Raw genomic sequence first — 23797 nt, forward strand, 5'->3', positions numbered from 1 at the left:
CTCGACCATGTCCACATGTCTTCATGTATGAGTTGGTACCATGTGATTAGCTGAATAAATATTTGCGTCCGGGAACAGGTTAGGTTTTGGACTGAATTGACTGCTTCTGAGAACAGCCAAATAAAAAGAGGTGTCACTCTACTTTTTTTCGGGATATCGCTAACGACATGGAATGAAGAAGGAGATAAAGTTCTACTAAACATAAAATAATTTAAGTAAAAGAACCATTGAGATACTTTAAACCTGTCATACTTAATAACTTTTGGGGCAGAATTAACAGAGGGGCGCTCAAACGCGAAGGCAGAAGACGGATTTTGTGCTGGTGTGTTGCATCTTTTAGCATGAACGATCTTTTCCGTGACGTACGTTTTGCGCGAAACTCGGATCTGGAAAGCTAAAGTGGAGTAGTTGGAAATGAGTAAAAAAGATAACGGTAGGTAAAAAGTTTATATTCTAGGCTATAACAAGTTAGATGGCTTGTCAGTCGCTTGCACTGAGCGAACGACGATTGTTAAAAGTCACAGATAAAAGGAAACGTTTAGCCAAACGGCTACAAGCTAGCGTTAGCTGAGACGAGCTCCGTGTTTTTATTCTTCTTCCACTTTTCCAAACGATATACTTGTTTTAAGGAGGGGAATCATATTTATATTAAAATAGATTAGGATGATGATTGTGGCCAGCGATATTACACTATTAGATATTAACATAATCATGAAAATCTACTTCTAGTATAAGTTAAGTGTAATGTTATGGTAAGTTTAGATAAACGTTAAACTTGTCCTGCTGTCATTCACAGGGGCGGGCGTCATCCTTGCCTACCTAAATGAGAAGAACCGGCCCTATAGCGCTCAGGATGTCTTCTCTAATTTACAAAAGCAACATGGTCTGGGCAAAACGGCGAGTTTAACACTTCAATGAGACAATTAGATGCCTAAAATTAACCTGTTTTTCATAGCCTACAACTAAGTGGTTTTTACACATTTCTTCCAACAGGCAGTGGTCAAAGCCATGGAGCTGCTGGCCCTGGAAGGCAAGATAAAGGAGAAAATATATGGCAAGCAAAAGATTTATTTTGCTGACCAGGTTAGTCTGTTTGTCTGGAATATTATGCACATATAATTTATAAGTAACCGGAATAACTCAATCTGTCCCACAGGCTCAGTTCAAAGATGTGAACGATGCAGACCTGAAGGCAATAGACCATCAGATCTCAGAGCTCAGTGAAGAGGTGCAATCCCTTACCCAGAGCTGCAGGCAGCTGGATGCAGGTGACATTTTCTGCTAATCACTGACACTATCTTCTCAGATTTTGCGCACTGTTAAGCCACAAGATGTGGCTGTTTGATACAGTAAACGGTTTACGATGAGGCTTGTCCCCACTTCTCTTTTCTCTACACGTGTTGTTTTTGTTCTACTGCATATGTTTGAAAGGGGATGTTCTGTAAATTTGTGTGAAATCTGTGATGACAGAACTGAAGGAGCTAAACAGCTCCCTTACAACAGAGGAAATGGTGTCAGAGATCCAGGAGCTAAAAGCAGAGTGTTCTGGGTACAGAGCCCGACTGGAGAAGATAAAGTCGGCCTCAAATCACATCACGCCAGAGGAGAAGGACAAGGTGAGGAATCCACCAGGGATCTGTCCCATGGCCTCTCTTATTTATAAATGCTGTGAAAAAGTATTTCCCCCTTACCGACTTTTTTTTTTTCCATATTTGTCATATTCACACGTTTCAGTAAAATTTTAATTATGGAACTAGGCTATGTCATCGCACCCATTTGCCAATGAATCCCCATCTCGCTGTCCCTTCTCCCTGTTTGAGTACCATGGTCTACAGCCTTCAGTTGTCCTCTGTCTTCCACAGTGTCATAAAAATCTTAATGATTCATGAGTCAACTGTGCATATACTGTTGTTGACCTTGGATGGGGCTGGGGTTTTTTTCCTACAGAGTAGGGTACTGCTCCCATGTGGCTGTTTAACATCTCATTTCACTGTAGATCAGCTTGTTAGTCTCGGTAATGGTGGCGGCATAGTGCTGCATTCACATCATCTAGTAAAGCCTCTCGGGGTACTTCACGTAGTCTTGGTAACGGAGGATCCAGCTTGCCATGATCTCTTGCACTCAACAATCCTTCTTCTGGCGCACTTGGGGCTTGGTACCCAATCTCTGGTGGGGGTGATAATGATATCTCCCCCCCAACCTGTTGTACTGGCTCCCCCTTGCCATAGCATTTTTTTGTACCTCATCAATCTCTAACTGTGAGAGCAGGCCCTTCTTCCGAACGTTGGACCTGCAACGTGGATGTTGGGTATCGAACTTGCCACTCCTGCTCCAAAGGTGTGTAACCTTACCACTACGCTATCCAGCTGCTTATACATATATATTATTATTTTTAATTTGCAGGTTTATAAAGAACGAGATCTCTACGTTAAAGAGTGGAAAAAGAGGAAGAGACTGGTAATCTTTTTCACTTAAGTTCCTTTTTGTATTCGTAGCTCATGTTTCGTATTGCATGCCATGTATTTAAAAAATGCCGTACAATCCCTTTCATCAGTGTGAGTGAAACTGCATATGGATATGTTATTAAAGTGTTTGGCACCTTGTTTGTGTTAGGCTTCAGACATGACAAATGCAATCCTCGAGGGTTATCCAAAGAGCAAAAAGGAGTTCCTGGTGAGTTTAAGACACTAAAAAAAAAATCTTTTTTAAAGAATAAAATAAAGTTCTTGCTATTACCTGCAATATTCTGCTTCCTCACAGGAAGAAGTTGGAGTGGAGACTGATGAGTACTGTAAAGTAGTTCCTCCAAATACTTGAACAAGAAAGTTCTTTTACAGTCACCTTGCCACTAATCTAAGCAAATGGATTACACAGGAAAGCAATCTGAAGCCCAGAGAATACTTTATTTATGGCCCTTTTTTTTTTTTTTTGAATAGATAGTTCAACTTTAATAAATGCTTTAATTGAAAAAAAGTTCATAACTGAAAGTATGTTTTTATAAAAAACTGCTTTGTTGCTTGTGAAACTCTCAAGACTTTCACATCAATTGACAACACAGTCATGCTCTTCACCTCAAAGGCAACGCTGGTTTAAATTTTCCCTTTTAAACAGATTTAACCAATCCTGAGCTTTCCAGTGAAAATGTCAAGGCTTTATTTAAATGTTTAAAATCTGTTCTTGTTCAACTCCATCTTGCTTTTATTTTCTGAAAGCATAAATTAAAATGTATAATGTATATATCTATGTTTTTGAATTACAGTTGCACTGTTTTCTGCTTATTAAATGGTCAAGACCATAAATTCTGATGCTGAAGCGCCACAATTGTTTTAGTTTAATTCTTGTGAAGCATAAATAAAATAAGTTGCATTAGCTGCATAGTTGGGAACCACTGCCTAGCTTTATGATTTTTCCTGTTATTGTTATGCACAGATGCTCCATTTCCACATAATTTGGATGACAAAAAAACCCCTCAGTGGCCACTTTATTAGGCAAACCTATGAAATTAAATACAATCAAATACACAGTGTTCTCTCAGAGGTACAGATTTAAAACCTATTTTAAATATTCAACCTCCTTGGATTGTCAATTAAAAACATCAACATTCAACACCACAGCAAACTACAACACTAACAGAGCTGTACATTAATGCATAGATGACACCCATCTGCTGGTGTACATTTAAAGAAAGAAAAAAATGTTATAAAGCAGAATTTAAGGCTCAGATTTCAGACTGGATTTTACAGGGGGGGGGGGGTGTAACTAAAAGTGGCCACTGAGTGTACATGGCTTGTATAATAGAATTATTAATACACTTGAAACAACTTAAGCCAGTTACAAAAACATTTCCATGAATACAGCTAACACAGGAAAGGATGTTTATAGAAACAACAAAAAAACCTTCATTAAAATGAGCTGTCACCTACTTGAAATTCACTCATAATTCAGCACACAGCAGCTGTAAATCTCAACACACAGCATGAACTTTGCTGCTGCAGTTCAAAGGGACAGTTTTTGGTGAGAAAAAAAAAAAAAGCAGGTTCTGGCTGATACACAACATGGCATGAACTGCATCTTAGCCACTGAGAACCACTGATAACAAAAGTAAACAATATTCATTCTGCTGGATTTGGACCAACTGAAGCTGAAATTTTAAGCTTTTTGATTAAAGGAAAATCTGAAAGTTGCAGAAAGATCACCACACACATTGCTTCATAGTGTGATGTAGCTCAATTATGAGAGAGAATACTCATTACATTTCCTGCCATTGAAGCCAAATTGAATTGAAATACGACAACTATAAAATTTTAAATGGCACACTGTAAAGACATTTAAATTTATACATACAATAATTTGACATTTCAGCACTTTATCAGCTTGTCACAGCTCCATTTATGTACATCTCAAAATGTGTCGGATTACAAGCCAAATCTCAGTGATAAATTGTTGAGACCTCATATAGCATTTTCCTGATAACACGCTTAGCAATGATTGTTACTCTGCAGTAGTTTCCATTATCTGCTACAGCTGAGGAGTGGCTCAGTGTTCGTCCACTGAAGCTGAAACAGCTCCTTTGGTTCAGCATTAAGCTACAAAGTCATGCTTGATGTGACAGAGGGGAACGTGTTGGCTCATGAGTTCCCTTCCCCTCTTTTCTCTCTGTTGATTATTTTAAAATGCACCATAAACTTTACCATCAGTTCACTCAATCTGTAAGAAGAGTTCTCGCTATTAAGATCTAATCTCCCCTCATGTTTTTTATCTCAGTGTGGGCAACTATGGCTACTGCAGATGGTGATTACCATTAGTTAAACACAATATTTTGCCTGCCTGACACATTGAAAACTGCACTTTCAGTGACTTCTGTACTGCTGGGTTCCCAAATCAAATAACAATCAGAATATCCTGAAATACACTCAGTTAAACATGTATGTACATTTCAAAGCTTAAAGTGATTTGCATTAAACTTATATCTGCTCATTCCAATGCCACCTTTCACCTCTGCCACGTGTGATGAGGTAATCAAATTGCAGCCAGGGAGTCACTGATGAGTCAAAGTGAGTAAATACTGTGGCATAGCTTGAGGCTGATCAACATTTTTTTACTCTTAGAGGCCAGAGTAAGCTCAAAAAGTCCATTTTTGGGAGTTAACTAGAGGCCAGGTGCAGTCAGTAAAGCTGACCGTTGAGCTGCCGCAGCACTCCAACAACAAACTCCCGCAGTGTCTAGGAAAGAACATAAGCAGAAAACAAACTATAAATACCTCAACATACACAAAATAATAAAGTTCTCATGGGTTTTTTAAACATACTCCTTACCTGTGGCTTGCAGTGTTCCTCAATCCAACTGAAAACACAGGCCGAAAGTTCTTGGAAGCTGCTCACTGAAACAGAGTTGCTGAAAGATTGAAACAGGCAGTCCATGATGCTCTGAAAGATGTTGAACTTGACCTGGTCCGACACCTGATCCTCTCCCTGCTGTGGGTTGTTCTGGTGAGCCTTCACTATGTGCTCATAGTTCCTATTAAAACATTTAAAATAAAATAAAATAAAAAAAGGGGGGGGGGGGTTAATATAATTTCATAAACAATGAATTTGAGTCATTCTTTTGAGAACATGGATAAAAGCACACATCAATGCATTCCCTACTCCAAAGTTTTCTTTCTTTGCCCCCAGACCAGCATTCTTTTTACAATCTGTCTTTTCATCGGTCTGGATGGAGAAAAGATGCGACTTGCACACAGTGCAGGTATGTTGAGAGGATTTAGGGAAGTCTCAGATCGCCAAAAAAAAGAAGACCTGTGAAGTACACAATGTGGAAAAAGCAGTTTGGCTTATGAATTTTAAACCACTCACGTTTTCATAATCTTAAGCGCCATCACTTCTTTTCTTAGGACAGAAACTTCCTCCTCTTGCTTCTTCTTTTCTTTGTGAAGGAAATGGATGTAGTCAATTGCTAAAAAAAAACCAAAAAAACAACACAACAACAACCAAGAAATCGTCAGTTGGGGATTTTTGCCTTATACACAAGTTTTAGGTACACTGTTGAAAGTTAACCTTTATACTGAGGGTGTTGGTACTGTTACTTCCCCTTTTGTTGGGTAAAGGAGCCCCTGCAAGACAGGAAATATCTGTTCTTCCTTGAACTTAGTCTATCGTCTCTTTTTATTGTTAAATGTGGCCAAGTGAGATGTAACTAAATGAAAGCTAGCACCATACAAAACAAGTTCAGTACTATTGTTTTGTGCTCTTTTCTTATCAAGATGTCAGATGTATTAATTAATATATAGATTATCTCAAACTAAATCTGAAGTCAAGGTTACTCAGCAGAGGCAGTCCAAGTTTGTTCAAATGTTAACAAAGGTTATGTTTGACCACATCTTACTTTTTTGCAGAATAGTAGCCTTGCTGATCTTCTGTGCTCCCACCGCAAATTCAGACTGCTGCTGGCAGGTTGGAACAATTGACTGGAGGTCATCATATCCTTTCTAATGTTAAAAGAGAGCAACTAGTAACTACTGAAAAAAGTTAAAGCAAATCTCCAACTTTCAAGATGTGTGTCCTTACTTTAATAGCATCTCTACGCTTCTGCTCAGCTTGTGTGTGTGCTTGTCTCCGACGATCTTTATACGAGTCCTTATATGTTTCATGCCTGTAGTCGCTGTCTTCATCATCTATGTGGGAATAGATTAATACTCATTAATGAAAAAATAAAAATCTGAACCATGACATTAGCAGTGTTTTTGTTAGCCAACTTACAAAATGCTGAGGTAGCTATTTTTAAAAAGTTGATCAAATCAATTCATAACTGTACAAGATTATTAACCCTGGAGTCATTCCTGTGTTGGCACTCATTTCACACATATAGGCAACCTCATTGTTTTTCATCAGTATGAATTACTGTGATGCACTTAATTTACAAAGTAAATTATTATTTAACATCTCATAAAACCCTCAAAGAATTTAAGAAAATATTGTAAAATACGAAACACATGTTTCCATAATTAAACATGGAATGATATAGGAAATATTTTCTACCTCACACAGCAATCCCTGTGTTTGGGAAGTAAGAAAATTGTATGTATAAAGCAGTCACAAAACATTGTACAGCAAAATAGAGTAAAATAAATGTGAAAATTAACTGCTGGAATAGCAATACAAAATTTTTTTAGATCTTTATTTATATTTATTCAAACTGTGTTTTTGTTTTTTAAGACATATTTCAGGGCCATGTTTACTGTTTTGTTAATGTAACATATACATTTTCTAACTTCTGGAATAAATAAAAATAAAAGCTTTAGAGCTAAGCTTAATATATATATTTTTATTAATCACAAGCAAGAGAGATTTTTCCTTTTGTACAAATCATGGAGAAATATAAGCAAAGCTGTCTCTATGGCTACGTTCACACTGCAGGCGAAAGCGCATCAAATCCGATTTTTTTGACCCTATGCGACCCATATCCGATCATGGTGTGACAGTGTGAACGGCACAAATCCGATATTTTCAAATCTGATCTGGGTCACTTTCGTATGTGGTACTGAATCTGATCCATATCCGATGTTTCAGAAAGCAACTGCTGTGTGAACGGTCAAGTCGCATTAAATCCGTCTTTTACGTCACTGACATAAGACAGACGCCAATTATCAGCGCCAGAGAAGCGCCCGAGAAGACATCGCGAACGCTTCCTGGCCATCCGGTGAGACTGCTGGGAAGACAACGTTGGAGAAACGTGAACATTTTATTTGTACTGCATAACCTGCAGATTCTGACAGAAATCTGCAACTATCCTTTGAAGCACCGCTCCTCTAAAACAGCAATAAGGATCATTATTAGGTTATTTACATTATTATGTAAATAACAAAATAACTTAAAGCAAAAATTGGGAAACATGAAGTCCGAAGTCTTTATATTAAGGGCCATCAGTCAAACAATATAGTTTGCTCTGGGTCTAAACAGAGCGCGTTGTGTGTGACGTCTTCTTTTGCGCATTCGGGCCGCTTTGAGCGTTCACACTAGAGAGCGTTTGCTGTCGCATTTTATTTGTAGTGTGAACGAGCAGACAAAAAAAATCGGATTTGATCAAAAAATCGGAATTGAGCATTAAGACCTGCAGTGTGAACGTAGCCTAAGTCTCATTGTATTTCGCTTTTACACTAAATAAACAAAAATGAAACTTTTTTTTTTATAAATATCTGACTGGCTCAGGCTACAACAACTAAACAAGTAAACAATTAACCTACACTACAATTACATTACTAGTATCAAACTATCACATAAATATACAACATTCAAACCCAGTACCTGTATTTGGCACTGAAGAGGCACTTGTTGAGCCGATACTGTTGGCCCGGGACACTACAGTACCCTTTCTGATTGCTTCAGAGATATAACCTAGACAACAAGACAGCAGTGATCAAACATAACTCACAACAAAATCAAAACATATTTTGATGTACATCTATAATCAGTATCATGTGAGAGATCAGATTACACTGGTAATGAAGTACAACACAAGAACTGACTGAATACTCACTGTTGTCAAAGCCACCATCGCTGAAAGCACCATCGGATGTCTGCCGAGCCATCACGAGAGAGCAGAAGACAGAAAAAGGCAAAAAAAAAATAAGAGGCTGTGCAGCTAATGACAAGGGAAAACGCTGTGCTGCCCTACATTTGTTTGACAAAAGAGCAATAGCCAGCCAGTTAAGCCCCCACTGAGCATTGCCCTGATTTGTCCAATTCAGGAAAACAGGTGGGTAAAAAGCTGTAGAAAATAAGAGCCTTCATCACAGAACTATTGTTTGATGTAGGGCACAGCTGTCTAATTTGTGGTTTCCAAAGTCTCAAAAGCTCAGGAGGGGGAAAAAATGAATATATGTTAAGTTTAAACAATAGATCCTACTACATGTTTACTTACGTACTGTAAAATTACTATACCCAATTTATTTCAGAGACATATTTTTTTAAAATGGGGGCCCTGAACACATGTTAATTATTTTTAATTATTTATTTTATTTATTTTATTTCCACAGACTCCATATTAAGGAATCGGTGGAACGAAGACAATTTCAATTTCTGTGGTCTGGTAATTAATTATATACAGTATATAGTAGCCTATCAGACAAGGTAATGTGAGCTTCACAAACACTGATGCTGCACTGTAGATTTGCAAGAAACAAGCAGCTACTCAGACCTTTTTTCTTTTATTTAACTTTGCGTGTGTAGGTGAAGACATGTTGTATACACCATAGGGGGAACAATGGCTGATTTGTTTACATAAGTAGGCAATTGGTTAGCTAACCAATACAGCTTTCTAAGGTTATCAAAACCTCGGATGCTAACGTTAGTTAGCCACGGAGCTAACAAACCGTGTACTCCCTGCACTTTACTAAAGCTTCAACTTTAAGACAGCACAGCTTTTGCCATTTGCCAGTGCTGCCATACGCCTAACACATGAGTCATTTCAAACCAAAAAAGAGGTTTCTGATAGCAGTTACTCACTTTCCACTGGTCCTCTGGAGATGTTGTCGGGTCCGTCATTTTGGAATGCGACGAATTTCTTCTTCTGTGCACCATGGTAGTGAATTGTAACTGTTCTTGAAAACGCCACCCCATGGTTTGAAAGTAATACTGCAGTGACTGACCGCATAAAATGTAGGTTTATGTCACAGAAAGACTGTATTGAAAAGAAAAACCAAACAAACAGAAGGCGTATATAGTAAGAGAGGAAAACTAAAATAATATTTTTTATCAGTTCTTTGTCTCTTAAACACTTAAATAAATCTGCTTTCTTTCAACTGCTCTCTAATCTTGTTCATCATGGCCAGTGAAAATCTTAGCATCTTCAACTCTGCCACCTCCAGGTCTGCTTATCTCTTTTTTTAGCGATAACATTTCCTATCTCATTTTTGCAGCTATCTTCCTGTCACAAATCACCCCTGAAACTTGCGTCAATCCTCTTCTTCAGGTATCTTGTGTACCTACTGTTGCTTTACATGAAAAACACCAAGTATTTAAACTCACTTTACTTCAATACCTGTGCTCCACCGTTACACCTGTAAGTAAATGATTAGCTTTATCCTTTTGATGATTTTTCCCCAGCATTTCCCAGATGTCTAAACACCTCTCCAATCTTCTCTTTTGATCTTTTCTTTTCACTCAGCTGATAACACGCCTTCCCGTGAGTCTCAGAAAGCTTTGAAAATGAATATCCTGTTGCATCAGAGCTAATAATTTTCACTTTCTCGAAGATATGCATCTGTGATAAACTTATTATTCTTTTCCTCAATAGAAATCACAAAAACGTCTTAAATTACTGAGCCAACGAAAGGCTCAGTAATTTAAGTAATTCCCACTGGATAGATCTCACTAGATGCAGTAGTCATCTTCACCCACAGAGGGGTGTTGTTTGACAATTCTTGTCATGCTGAAACCACCGTTACCTGTCTGGATTAAACCACCACATGAAGGGAAAATACCAAAACAAATGTAACCTTTGACTCATGTCAAGCTGTCATCAGTAAAATGACTAAATCTAGTACAAAAAGGTGGTTTCTTTGTGAAATGTTGCAAAGTTTCCTTTAATTGTGTAGTTGATTTACATCTAAATCGACATCTGTTAATCTTACAAATCTGGACAGAGTCTGCTCTCCTTCATTCCTGTAGTATCTTTTCTTTATCATCACCCACCTACTGCATGGTTACGTGTTTATCTTCCACCATGTCCTCCGCCCCAGGTTCTATAGCTGTCGTGCACAGGAAGTTACTCTTCTGCTTTTGTGCTTCTGTGGTTTCTGACTGTGTCACACTCCTCGCCCGCCTTCCTCTCACGCGCAGGCTTCGATACTAAACTATTTAAGGGAGTTCTCGGTCAACTAATGTAGACAACAGTGCACGAGGCATAGGTGGACTTTTCTTTCTAACAGGCTTTAACAGGACTTATCACCTCATTTTCAAAAGGAATTTGAAGACAACTTAAGGAGAAGGGGGCCATGAGGATAAACTTTCTTTTTCATTGCCCACCCTGTCCTCGGGTGTGAGGCGGATTTTGTAAAGCTGAGAATTAATGTAGACTGCCCTAGAGGCCCTAGACTTGGTTTGATTAGGCCTTTTTGCTATTGTAATTCAAAGTGACCATCTTTTGTCACTTTGCTTGTGGATACGGTGATTTCCTGGAGGAAACAGTTTGCGTAAATCAGTCCCCCTGGATTACTTGTGGAGATTAGTGATGGGGAATGCGGCTGGTGGGGGATTGGAGCATGAACCGGCCGAAGGTCGAGAGGCCAGAAACTCAGTCAGTGCAGCTTCAGCAATGAATGACTCTGCACCAACCTTGCAAAAAAAGCAGCCTCCTCAACCCAAACTTCCCATGCCACCAGAGAAGGAGCTGGAGGAGCGCTTCAACACGGTTCTGGTGAGTGAGAGCATGACACGCCATACACCCTTACTGGATGTGAAATCAGGCAGATTTTGCACAAAGTTTTGGTTTGTATATGTAAGGGCAATTGCGCAAGTAAGTAAGTGATTAAGAGGATCACAAAAAACACGTATCAAATCAGCTTTCATTTTACATTGTTACATTGTTAAAGTAATAACCCAAGTTTGAAAGTGACTGGTCTTTCACTCTTTGGAAATTTACTTTGCTCTAATATAGACTCCAATATGTACTTTACTTCATTTCTTATACTCTCTAGGTATATCTATAATATATATAAAGCTATTTGTCAAGTGAGAAGAAAGAGCTGAACGTTAGAAAGACCGTTAGACCCTCAGTCAGAGTCTAATGGTCTGTCATTTTGTCTAGTCAAATTTGCACAAATACCATCAGTTACTTAAAATTTTACTTTAGTGATAAAAACAATGACAATCCTGTCAACAAGTTGCCAAATTCTTCATGGTTTGATTAGAAAAATTCAAGCCAGAAACTGCTTGATAAATGCATGCACAACAGCAGGCTGAAATGGGAAGTTGAGCAATGCATTTACATGACGGAGGCCACAGGACCGGAAAGGAACTGTTTCACCATTCTTTCAACAGTCTCACAACAAGTTAGTAAAGATAAAACTTCAAGTATTACGATCTTTTAGATTATATGTTGCGCAAAATATCAAACCATGATGCTTAGACTATCTTAATCCTGGCTTATTCTTTACCTTTTTTTTTAAATGAAAAAATAGAGTTAGCTATAAGATTTTTGATTTGTTTTTTCTTCAGTAATGCTAAGAAAAAAAATACAGATCTACAAAAGTGAAACAAAGACACTATATTGTAAACAGTCATGTTAATCTGACATATCTTAGCCAGTAACATATATGAGTTGAGAGTTTTACTTATTCAAGGCTCAAGTTCTCCAGATTTTTACATCTAAATAGTTCAGTTTCTCATTTTTAATTTTCTATAATGTCTGGCATTGTGGTTTATGTGCTAGATGATTTACAGCATTAAGTGTCTAGATATACATTTTAACCACACTCATTAAAACCACTAGTCTGGAAGTGGGCAAATCTACTTAAAGCCACTGAAGATTCTTTGACCTGTCAACCCCTGAGGTTGTCCTGCCGCTGAACATCTGGATGTTGGTATCAAATCCTTTGAGACCCATGAGTTGTAGGGTGTGGCTTCCATGAGTCTGGCTTATACCACAGAGGAAAGCACCTGCCTGCTATTATCAATAATATTGACACAAAGTTTAGGATGGTACTTTAACATAGGCTTTCCCAACAAAACATTAAATTACAAACGCAGGATCAGTGTTAATCAGTGCCGTTTTACATGGGTTTTAACCTTTCAAGCAAATATTTAGCATACATACAAATTTAGTGTATATAAAAATAATGATTTTGTGTTTTTATAGAAGGTGGGGAGCAATTAGAGAGTTATTTTTTATATAGTAAAAAACAAACACTTTACACAGCAAATATAAATCCATGCAACTATTCCAACTAAAACTATTCGCCTTTTCTCAAAAATGACATTGATTGGAACAGCATACCATGATTATTCTAAAAACAAGTCAAAATTCACACCATGTCTGCTTCATATGACAAACCTTGAATGGAAACATCATTATAATTTCATGCAAGATAATACCGTTTAGAGCCAGGGTTAACAGTTCATCAATATCTACACAAAATGTGCTCTCCGGAAAATGACAACACCCTCTCGAGTGTCTTCCTTCTTCAGTAAAATACTTGTCACTTGTCAAACCTCAGACTAGAGATTATATGGTGACCTCACCAGCAAGGAAACGAGAAGTGAACCTTCTTTCTTTTTTTTTTTGCATTACTGAAAAATGTGAGTACTTTTTATTTTTGAGCAACTAAATCAGAAGCTATAAACTTCATAATGCGAGGCACTCACGTTACCATTTTTTTAAGCACCACAAAACCACAGCAAGACCTCTCCCTTACATCAGCCAAGGAAGGAGCCTCATCTCCTCGAGCACCAATGCATCAGATCATTTCCGTTTTCACTCCTCCCTTTTCAAAGAAAAAAAAAGTGCACAGAAGATGTCAAACCACTGCTCGAATGTACACAAAACTAGATTCAAAAGCCACACCCAACATCAACTGAAATTATTGAAACTTGCTGTAAATGATCACATTGATTCAAGCTTTTGATCAGCTACATGAAAAAGAGTACCAGTGCAGAACCAGCTGCAATAATGTGAGAGAAGACTGTGAAAAAATATCTTTAAGCGAGACATAAATAATTACAGGGAATTAGTGATCAAAGCAAGTAAGTTCATTTTGTGAGTGAAGCCTTTTTCCTTGATGCAGGGGCATAATTCTTAATTATGTTATGACCCCCCCCCCCCCCCATAATCAGACCCAACCAATATAAATAGGCTGTTAATTTTCTTTACTCATTTCAGTTATTACCAGCAAAATAGTTGCATGTTTAATCATCTGGAAATTTACCCTGATTTATTTAGACAGAGATCTTGACCCCCCCAATGTTCAGCACAAAGTTACACCAATGCCTTGACGTATCTTCTTCCTTTTAATTAGACCTTCTTTAAAAAAAAAACAAAAAAAACATCAACAACAGCCTCCTCTCATTCAGTTTCTGTGAATGGGGAAATAACCTTAGCACATGACATGTCCCTGTAGGTTTGATAACTCAGTGTGAAACTGCCCTTTTGGACAGTTGTATGCCAACTCAAAAGTCAACCTACACTGGAATCATGGATACTTGGTCTGTATAAAGGTCTTTATGAATTTCAGAAAATAACAGAAATATTACGTGCAGTTTATGACCGAAAAATATATTTTTACTAAAGCTGAAACAGACTGCACAGATAATGTCTAAACATGGATCATATTGTTTAAAAAGTCAATAAAAGTGTTGCTGAAGCTTGAGTAGACACTGAAAGCGTGTAACACATCGGTACCTATTGGCAACGATCAATGCATACACGTAAACACTGAGTCATCTGCTACCAGTAGGAGTTACCGCCTTTCAGTTTTATGCTGAAAGTGCATCTGAGGTATTGTTGTTTTGCATATTGTTACATGAGCAGGAAACACAAAGAAATTATAACATATAGTATAATATCTCTCTGCTAAATATCAGTGGAGATGGAGTTGATTTTTTTTGTACTCCAAATACATTTTCATGTAAATTCTAAAACCCATTTTATATCTTTACATCTTTCTTCTTTCAGAGTTCCATGAACTTGCCTCCAGATAAACTCCAGCTGTTGAGTCAATACGACAATGAAAAGAAATGGGAATTAGTCTGTGATCAGGTGAGAGCTTTTATTTGTTTTTTATGAGTGACATATGCCATCAAAATGGACACGATTCTTGCAGCGTTGGCTCCACTGGGGGCAGAGTTGATATAAAGTGCGCAAATACACAAAGGGGAGAGTCTTTGCAAACCTTGCAACATAGTTTCTGTGGTGGCAACTGATAGAGGCGTCGGCATGGAAACAGAGAGCGGTTTGTGCTCGTTGTGTTTACTAGAATAACTTCAAATGCAGCTTGCTGGTAAAATATGGTTCTGGATCAGTCATTATTTGGGGTCGCTGCTTAAATTAATTCTACTTCAGCATGTGCTGACTCTATCCTCTGTAAAATATTCTCCCACAGGAGCGTTTCCAGGTGAAGAGCCCCCCATCCACTTACCTGACCAAGATCAAAAGCCTCTACCAGGATCAAGGAGGGGTGTCTCGTAGGGTCAGTAGAAAGCATTTTTGTTCTTTCAAATGTATCACCTCCATATGCGTGCATCATGTACCTGCATCAGTGACTTTAACCTCTTCTGCTTTTTTAGTTGAAGAAAAGGATCCAAGATGCCACCCAGGTCCTTAAAAATTTGGAGATATCCCTTCGGACCAATCACATTGGGTGAGCCTGTTTGTTCATGAGCTTCTGTTTGGTTTATGAGTGTTTAAGGTTTAATGTATTTTATTTTGGTTTTTAGTGCGCCACAAGTATGTTTTCCAGATTTTTATAGCAGTTTCATGCAATCCAACCTGAAAATCTTTATCAATCATTAACGCTAAAAGATGATTTAAGGTGAACTTTAGTGAAACTGCAAACTGTCTGTGCACTTTACCTACATAAACCATTTAGCTGTTTTAGTTTCACTTGATATTTTTCAGCTGCTGATCAACAACTTTGCTGAAGTGGTTCTTCACCGCATCAACAGTTATATATAGTTTATATACAACCTTTTACAGAAACAGTACTTAAAGCTTCCATGTATTGTTACATTTGTACATAAAGTGGAAAAGTTGATAAAGCCAGTGCAGAAATAGTCTGGGGTTTGTTTTTTTTTAGCCCTTTGACTTTGTTGCATTTTTTTTTCCTTCATAGTGCAACTTGTCAAAAAAAAATGTAAGATTGCAAAAGAAAATCACCTGACTGTGCTGGATTCCATATTTAGAGTAGGACTGTGTTCTGTTTTCTTTCTAAAGTTACAATCTTTGGCTATAAATCCAGTCTGGGCACAGAATCTATTACATATGGTCACTCCTCATGATTTACTTTTCTTTTTGAAGATGGGCCCAGGAGTTTCTCAATGAACAGAATAAAGGTTTGGATGTTCTGGTGGAGTACCTGTCCTATGCACAAAGTGACAGCTCGTGAGTACTAAGCAGACATGAATGCTATTTTAGAATCTGAATGTGTTTCGAAACGTAATTATTCTATTATAGATTATGTTAAAAAGATGTCTATCTTTACACGTTTAAGGTTTGAGGTTGAGGCTATAGAAAATGGAGGCAGCCTGTCAGACAGAGGAAAATCAGCAGAAAGGTCAATGGAAGACTTGACCAAGAGCTCCAGCAGCCATCAGTCACATGGCATGACCAGAGCAGCTCGTGCACTGACTGTAAGGTAAGAAACTCGAGACTTGAAAGGTTACTGAGGTAACCTTCAGCGATGGTTTCAGAGATGTTGCACCGTTCAAATCCCTTTGAATGAAGAATGAACTTTAAACATAAGCAGCTCTACACACTGTCAAAAAATAGACTCATGCAAAGCAGAAGTGGTGTGAAAACTCCACGAACTTCTGCGGTACTGATAAGTACCACAGTGGTTTCCACTGCTGTGAGAACTGTGCCATGCTACACCTCTCTTTCTTTTAAGAAGTTGTTGATGTATAAATATTTAGGATTGAATTTGAGGAAATCTGTGAGCCCAGAAATAGAAATACTGTCAAATAAAGTGACAGCTCTAACTGATATATAAGTTAGAGCTTATAAGATTATAACTCTACAATATGAAACATAGGTTTAGGTTTAGTAACTTAACCGAAACAGTGCTACAGCACAGCCTCCTCTTAAAAAAGATAACCCTTGACATTCTCATGCTCTCATTCATTCAGATCCCCTCACGTGGTCATCTAACTGTTTGTTAGTTCGTCTTTGATCCTTTATCTTCATTCCATGTTGTGCTACATAGCATCTGTCAAACACAGTTACTGTCCCAAACCCTAGAAGTCAAAGCTACAAGTATCTCACTGCATATCTTACCATATCCTGGCATCGACTTCAAATCATTTGCACATGCAGGAGATTCTCTTCCCTCAAACATGTATTCCAACATGTATTACTGCTTCACAGAATAAGCACCACTCTGGTAAACAAGATGCATAAGAAGTCCCACATAAACAACCAGAGAGATGATGTACATGTGTGCATAATGTGCCTGCGAGCCATCATGAACTATCAGGTAAAGCTTTAGCACACAGTCTAATAAAGTCACTTAATTCCTATGCTGTCTTTAAAATGGATTATCACAGTATATGACATGTTTTCTGGGTTGCTAAAAGAAACAGTTCTTGTTTCTTGCACATTTGATCACATTTACTCTGGAGTGAACAGCTGTTTATATATCTTCCGTCTGCTTTTAGTCTGGTTTTAATTTGGTGATGACTCACCCACGCTGCGTGAATGAGATCACCCTCAGTCTCAACAGCAGGAATCCCAGGTGAGCGCATTTGTCTGTGAGATAAAGTGTGTTAACTGTCTGCATCCACATCTCACCCATCCTCCTCTGTCGTGGCAGGACCAAAGCTCTTGTTTTGGAGCTGCTGGCTGCCGTGTGTCTCGTCCGAGGAGGACACGACATCATTCTCTCTGCCTTTGACAATTTTAAAGAGGTGAAATAAAAAAATAATAATTTCTGGCAATTTCCTCATATTGCAAGAGCCCTATTTGACTTTGACTGTTCAGTCATCTAATTATTTCAGACTTCTCCTCTTTCATTGCTCATCTTCTGACTAACAGTCTACTGCTCACATGCACTATGGTCGTAATTTTAGCACATGTCTAGAAGTCATGCATGTTTATGTTTAAGACTGAACTCATGTACCGTACTTAGGTGCAGAATATACTCTCAGTATTAATGTTCTCTGAGGTGGGCTAACACATTATTTTTAATCCTCCCATATTCACAATAATAAAAATACATATTTAGCAAGCTTTTATTTGTTTTGTTTTTTTAGGTGAGCAAAGAAAAGAACCGCTTTGAGAAGCTCATGGAGTACTTCGTCAATGATGACAACAACATTGACTTCATGGTAGGTACCACGGCCACTGGATGCAGCTTCACCAAGAGATCGTGTGCATGAACGACATTTAACTCTCATCATTTCTACCCAAAGGTTGCCTGCATGCAGTTCATAAACATTGTGGTCCATTCAGTGGAGAACATGAACTTCCGTGTCCATCTACAATATGAGTTCACTCACCTTGGATTAGACAAGTATCTAGAGGTGTGTATATATTTTGTTTAAAGTCCCTCATAAGACCAGGAAAGCTACAGCTAATAGAAATGTATCTTTTGACACTGTATCTAAAATGGGCTGTGTTATTTCCAGATAAACAGATTCAGCTTCATGAGATTTTCTTAACTGGTGATTCTACATTGGTTTTAGGATTGATAGAGAGAATAGTTGTCTCTCCGTGTTAGTCTGCAGTACAATAAGTGTTAAATGGAAGCACAGATGCTGACCTAGTTAAAAGTTTGGTAGATAACTATTAAGTGATAATGATATACAGCAATTGTATTATATTTTTAGATTCACAAGAGGTCAGTCGCTTAACATCTTGTTAAGTTATTAACAAAGCCAAACAACTTTCATGACAGATACCATGTACTCTCTCTTTACAAGCTAACACCGCATGGAAAATATTAGCATTAACTGCTTTAATTTTACCAGACTAGAAGAAGCAGTGCCAGTTCAGTAGTCGAAGTGATCATTTATTCCTTTGCACTCCAACAGCTGTCCCAGCGGTAGAAAGCTTGTCAGATGTTTTTTCTTGTTTTGCCGATTTTATCATTTATAAACCAGACATAGTTTCTTTTCGGAACTTCATGCTGGTGATGATAAGGGTGCATGAATCATTGTTTGCCATCCAGTTCACTAGACACCTGTCCTTTTACAATCTGCTTCTTTGTTGGCGTTTCCACACCCCCTGGTGTTAACTGGAGGTGACAAAGACTTGCTACACCATCTTGTGGTACAAAAGGGGTATTAGTGCATGCACCAGGCCTATGGAAGTTTAACTTATGTGCACTGTGTTGGAGAAAGAATTCATAGGGGGTTTCTTTGCTTTTAATTTATAATGTCTCTTTCTGACAACTTCAAGCCTATAGTGAGAAAGAAAAATACTTTAATATAGCACTTAAATATTCAGTTTTCTGATAAATTAACAACTTCAAGTATCCAGATGTTCAATTCTAATGCCCACTTTCTTCCTCTTTTACTCAGCTGTCGCCTCTTCATCCTGAATGACTCTATTTATACTTTTACTCTACTTTTTTGTCACACACTCCCTCACTTCACAGTTAAGGGAAATGTATTCCTTTCTTTGATTAAAAAAACAAACAAAGTTTAATTAGTGCTAATATTAAGATAAATGGCATAGTGACATTTTGTTTTCTGCCATTAAGATATTAAATTTAGCCTTAAAACCTCATGTTTCATTCTCATAAATTACATGTTTTTTTTATTAAAACAGAATCATGTTCTGTGATATTTTGTAAGTGATAATTTATTCCTATGATGTACCAATAGTGTGTATCTTTGTGTATTAGACTCTGAAGCTAACAGAGAGCGAGAAGCTGCAGGTCCAGATCCAGGCCTACTTGGACAATGTGTTAGATGTGGGAGCTCTGCTGGAGGATGCTGAGAACAGAGGAGGGGTGCTGGAGCATGTGGACGAATTACAGGAGCACAACGTTCAGGTTGGCATAGAAGAATCTGAGTGAATACACGCAGGCAATGTTGTTGCACATTACGTGAAATCGTGCTGAAGCAGTGTTGCTTGTGTGGTGTTGCAGCTGAGTGCACGGCTTCAGGAGATTGAGAACCAGACAGCAGACAGAATAACTGAACTGGAGACTCAGCTCATGCAAGCCACAAAGGAGGCTGAGCTGCTCAAAGTAAGTGCTGCCTTCGAGTTAGCCAAGGAACATATGTAATCTTTACACAGAGTTGTTTAAATAAGGTTAAAAGCATGTAAAAAAAAAGAAAAAAGAACTTGAATAAATGTCGAAATTACTTTTTTTTTTGCCATGGTATGAGCATAACCCTGAGCATGGTAACACCAGGTGGTCTCCCCCCTTTATTTCAAACTACAATATCAACTTAATAACAGCTACAGGAGAAGATGACAAAATGTATCAAATGGTGATCATTTTTTATTTAACAGCAGTATATGGCTGATACTTTATTTTGCCCAGTAGTTATGTCTGGAAAAACCCCATCATTGAATTTGGATTTAGAATAAGTCAAAAGAAAATATGATGGCATAAAACCATATAGCAAACTGTCTTTTGTTTATGTTTTTGTCACCACTTTTTAAGGTTTAATCCAAAAGTATTCAATTAAACTTGACCATGCTACAACTCTGCGCACTTGTCCCTTGTAGGAAAGCCTGCGAGAGTCATGCTCCCAGGTTAGCACTTTGCAGCAGAGGGAAAGAGAGCGTGAGCTGGACAGGGAGAGGGAGAAGGACAGGGAGCGGCTGGGTATCACTGGCCCTCAGGGACCTTCAGAGCTAGAGCAGAAGATCCAGGAGCTGCAGGACAAAGGGCTAATCCGAGTGGGACGCACAGCCTCAGGAGGTCTGGACGTCCAAGTCATGCCTGTCACAGTCGTTGAATACATTCAAAGCCCAGCCCCAGCCAACCAAGCCAGCACTCCAGCCCCCCCGTCATCTAGCATCCCTTCGCCACCGCCACCGCCTCCTCTTCCAGGTGGCTCAGAGCAGACTGTCTCTCCACCTCCACCACCTCCATCTCTACCAGGAGGTCCTGCACCACCACCACCACCACCCCCTCCTCCTCCACCTCTTTCTGGCTCTGCAGCTGCCCCCCCACCTCCACCTCCTCTCCCTGGCCCCCCACCTCCTCCTCCACCCCCTGGAGCTGGCCCCCCACCCCCACCTCCCCCACCTGGTGGTGGACCACCACCGCCTCCTGGAGCACCATCTGCAGACTCTGGTGAGGAGAATCCTGAATACCCCCCCCAAAAAAGAAACATGATGAAAGAAAAGTGTTAACCATTCCTCTTGTTTTTCTATTTTCTCAGGGGCTAAGAGCAGGAAGCCTATTCAGACCAAGTTCAGGATGCCTCTGTTAAACTGGCAGGCATTAAAACCAAACCAAGTGACAGGCACAGTCTTCAACGAGCTAGATGATGAGCAAGTCTTGGGGGTAAGAATATGCTTTCTGCATCTTTTACATACAGCAGAAATTATATCCTGAAAGAAAATGAAATTCTAATGTGAGCACACTCCCTGGCTCTTTTTTTGTCTACCTCAGGAGTTGAATATGGAAATGTTTGAGGAACATTTCAAAACTAGGGCCCAGGGTAACCCAGCTGACCTGTCCAAGGTTAAGAAGAAGACGACCTCGAAAGCCCCCACCAAGACATCTTTGATTGATGGCAATAAAGCCAAAAATCTGGCCATCACTCTACGCAAGGGGGGAATGAGCCCGGCCGATATCTGCACGGCCATAGAAATGTACGTGCTTACTTTTGCATTATTGACCTTCAGCAGATGTTTTTGCCATAATGGCATATTCTGTTCCTTCCTTCACCCTGCCTCTTACACTGTTTATTGCCTACACTAACTCTAACCCTCGTTTGTACAGGTACGACCAGCAATCTTTGTCCATAGACTTCCTGGAACTGCTCGAACCATTCATACCATCAGATTTTGAGATGAAGCTTCTTGCTAACTATGAGAAAGATGGCCGTCCACTGGATGAGCTGACCAACGAAGACCAATTTATTTTACGCTTTGGGAAGATTCCTCGCCTCAACCAGCGAATAAACACTCTGACTTTCATGGGCAACTTTCCAGACAGCGTCAAACGGCTGCAGCCGGTTAGTCTGTTAAATGCTTTGTAACTTTGGCTGAAAGGGATTATAAACACATACTTACTCACATACATACTTCTTTTTTTTTTAAAACTCCGTCCACAGCAACTGAACTCCATCATTTCTGCATCCATGTCTCTCAAGTCTTCAACCAAACTAAAAAAGATCCTAGAGGTAAGTAAAACAGTATGAATGCTAATGAGGCATCTAACTGTAACATTTGGTTCTCTTAACCCATTTATTTCCTTTCAGATTGTTCTTGCATTCGGTAACTACATGAACAGCAGTAAAAGAGGTGCAGCTTGTGGTTTCAGACTGCAGAGTCTGGATCTCGTAAGTAGTGTTTTGTTTTTGTTTTTATTTTATTTTGTTTGCTTTTCAATTTATGGAAGCTCAATGACATTTTTCACCATCTTCATATTTCAGCTGTTGGACACCAAATCCACTGACCGCTCACAGACGTTACTTCATTTCATCACCAATATTATCCAGGAAAAATACCCAGACCTGGTCAACTTCCACACCGAGCTACACTTTGTAGACAAGGCAGGCCTTGGTACATGCACACACTCAGGCTGACCAATCAACCTTCTTTTTAATTTGCTAAAAAGTTTAAACTCACTTGTGTTTCTTTGCCAGTCTCTCTTGACAGCATTCTTCAAGATATCCGCTCTCTAGAGCGAGGAATGGAGATGACCAAAAAGGAGTTCCTGGTGCAGGATGACAGCCCCGTGTTGAAGGAATTCATTAAAACAAATAGCGAACAGTTGGACACTTTAATCAAAGATAGCAAGACAGCACAGGTTTGTCTGAAGTTCTTATCAAGCTCTCAACTCTAAATAATGTCTCATCATATTCTGAAACATCTACTGTTCTGCGTGCAGGAGGCTTACGGCTCTGTGGTGGAGTACTTCGGAGAGAATCCTAAAACCACGCAGCCCTCAATGTTTTTCCCCATGTTTGGGCGCTTCATAAAGGCCTATAAAGTGAGTTTCTGTGGTAGCGTTCTGATATTTGTCCTTTATAACTCGTGAGCTATATTTTAATCCTCTGTCCCTTGTCTGAATGCAGACGGCACAGCAAGAGATTGAACAGAAGAAGAAAATGGAGAGCGAGAGCCGTGAGGTTAAAGAGTCACCATCTCCAAACAAGGCTGGACCACAAAAGGTAAGAAACTATACATACTGCTAGTGTGCAGTCATCTATAGGTTTTTTTTAAAGCCTATATTAAATAAAATAGTGTAAAATATGAGTCATTCAGAAATGTACTTCAAAATATTCTTTAACTTTGTGATTTCTAAAGGGCCCAATGATGCCTAAGATGCCCCAGATGGACCTGATTGCAGAGCTGAAGAAGAGGCAGGTGAAACCACCAGTACGCGAGGGGAAGGACGGTGCACTGGAGGACATCATCACAGGTACAGTAACATGCTTCTTGCTTGAGAATCATTTTTAGTTTGTCTGCTGCAGTCTTGATGTTTAAATGAAGGGGAAATTCCACCATCACGTTTATGCACGTCTGTCTTTGTTTTTCATTAGATCTGAGGAACTCACCATACAGGCGGGCAGACGGTCGTCGGCCAGCCCAGCGCCAGGACACTTAAGCCAGTTTTTTCTTTTCTTTACAAATTTCCTTTTGTTAAACAATTGTAACTGGAATTACTCATTAAAATTCAAGCAGAAGACAAGTTTTAAACATTCTGTATATACAACTGTGTTACAATTAGCCATATGGCAGTGTGTATTAACGACATATTAGTGTCGTTTTGCTCTGTAAATATAAAGTTGGAAATATTTTAATAATAAACAGTCCATAAACTTTAATTGAAATGTTACAAAACATAACCATTTAAGTATTTCTAATGGATTTGTATTAAACTTGTATTACTGGTATACTGTTACCCATTCAGTAATAAAAAATACTTTGTTTTTAAAAGAAACCATTTTTTAACCAT

At 38.8% G+C, this 23797-nt stretch overlaps 3 protein-coding genes across 3 annotated transcripts; 2 read left to right on the forward strand and 1 right to left on the reverse strand.

The window, feature by feature from the left end:
• The first annotated feature begins 268 nt into the window (after positions 1–268).
• On the forward strand, positions 269–3385 carry psmc3ip (PSMC3 interacting protein). The gene is made up of 8 exons (XM_080300187.1): positions 269–433; positions 797–901; positions 998–1083; positions 1157–1268; positions 1471–1616; positions 2404–2457; positions 2614–2673; positions 2761–3385. Exons 1-8 carry the CDS (start codon positions 415–417, stop codon positions 2815–2817), a joined length of 639 nt encoding a protein of 212 aa, XP_080156313.1. The 5' UTR covers positions 269–414; the 3' UTR covers positions 2818–3385.
• Positions 3386–3448: 63 nt separating this feature from the next.
• Positions 3449–9629, reverse strand: mlx (MAX dimerization protein MLX). The gene is made up of 8 exons (XM_026164416.2): positions 9501–9629; positions 8533–8572; positions 8301–8390; positions 6564–6670; positions 6382–6484; positions 5853–5952; positions 5316–5517; positions 3449–5222 (listed from the first exon to the last, which is right to left on the reverse strand). The coding sequence occupies exons 1-8, from the start codon at positions 9612–9614 to the stop codon at positions 5166–5168; spliced, it is 813 nt and encodes a 270-aa protein (XP_026020201.2). The 5' UTR covers positions 9615–9629; the 3' UTR covers positions 3449–5165.
• A 1174-nt stretch (positions 9630–10803) lies between these two features.
• On the forward strand, positions 10804–23782 carry fmnl1a (formin-like 1a). The gene is made up of 25 exons (XM_026164418.2): positions 10804–11412; positions 14665–14748; positions 15092–15178; positions 15276–15349; positions 16006–16089; positions 16199–16342; positions 17071–17179; positions 17361–17437; positions 17516–17609; positions 17955–18029; positions 18114–18224; positions 19550–19699; positions 19796–19897; positions 20386–20959; positions 21048–21172; positions 21281–21483; positions 21614–21848; positions 21948–22016; positions 22095–22175; positions 22269–22398; positions 22482–22645; positions 22727–22828; positions 22914–23009; positions 23146–23260; positions 23382–23782. Exons 1-25 carry the CDS (start codon positions 11227–11229, stop codon positions 23444–23446), a joined length of 3336 nt encoding a protein of 1111 aa, XP_026020203.2. The 5' UTR covers positions 10804–11226; the 3' UTR covers positions 23447–23782.
• Positions 23783–23797: the final 15 nt, after the last annotated feature.

The sequence above is a fragment of the Astatotilapia calliptera genome, chromosome 4 (assembly GCF_964374335.1).
Source record: "Astatotilapia calliptera chromosome 4, fAstCal68.1, whole genome shotgun sequence".
NCBI lineage: Eukaryota > Metazoa > Chordata > Actinopteri > Cichliformes > Cichlidae > Astatotilapia > Astatotilapia calliptera.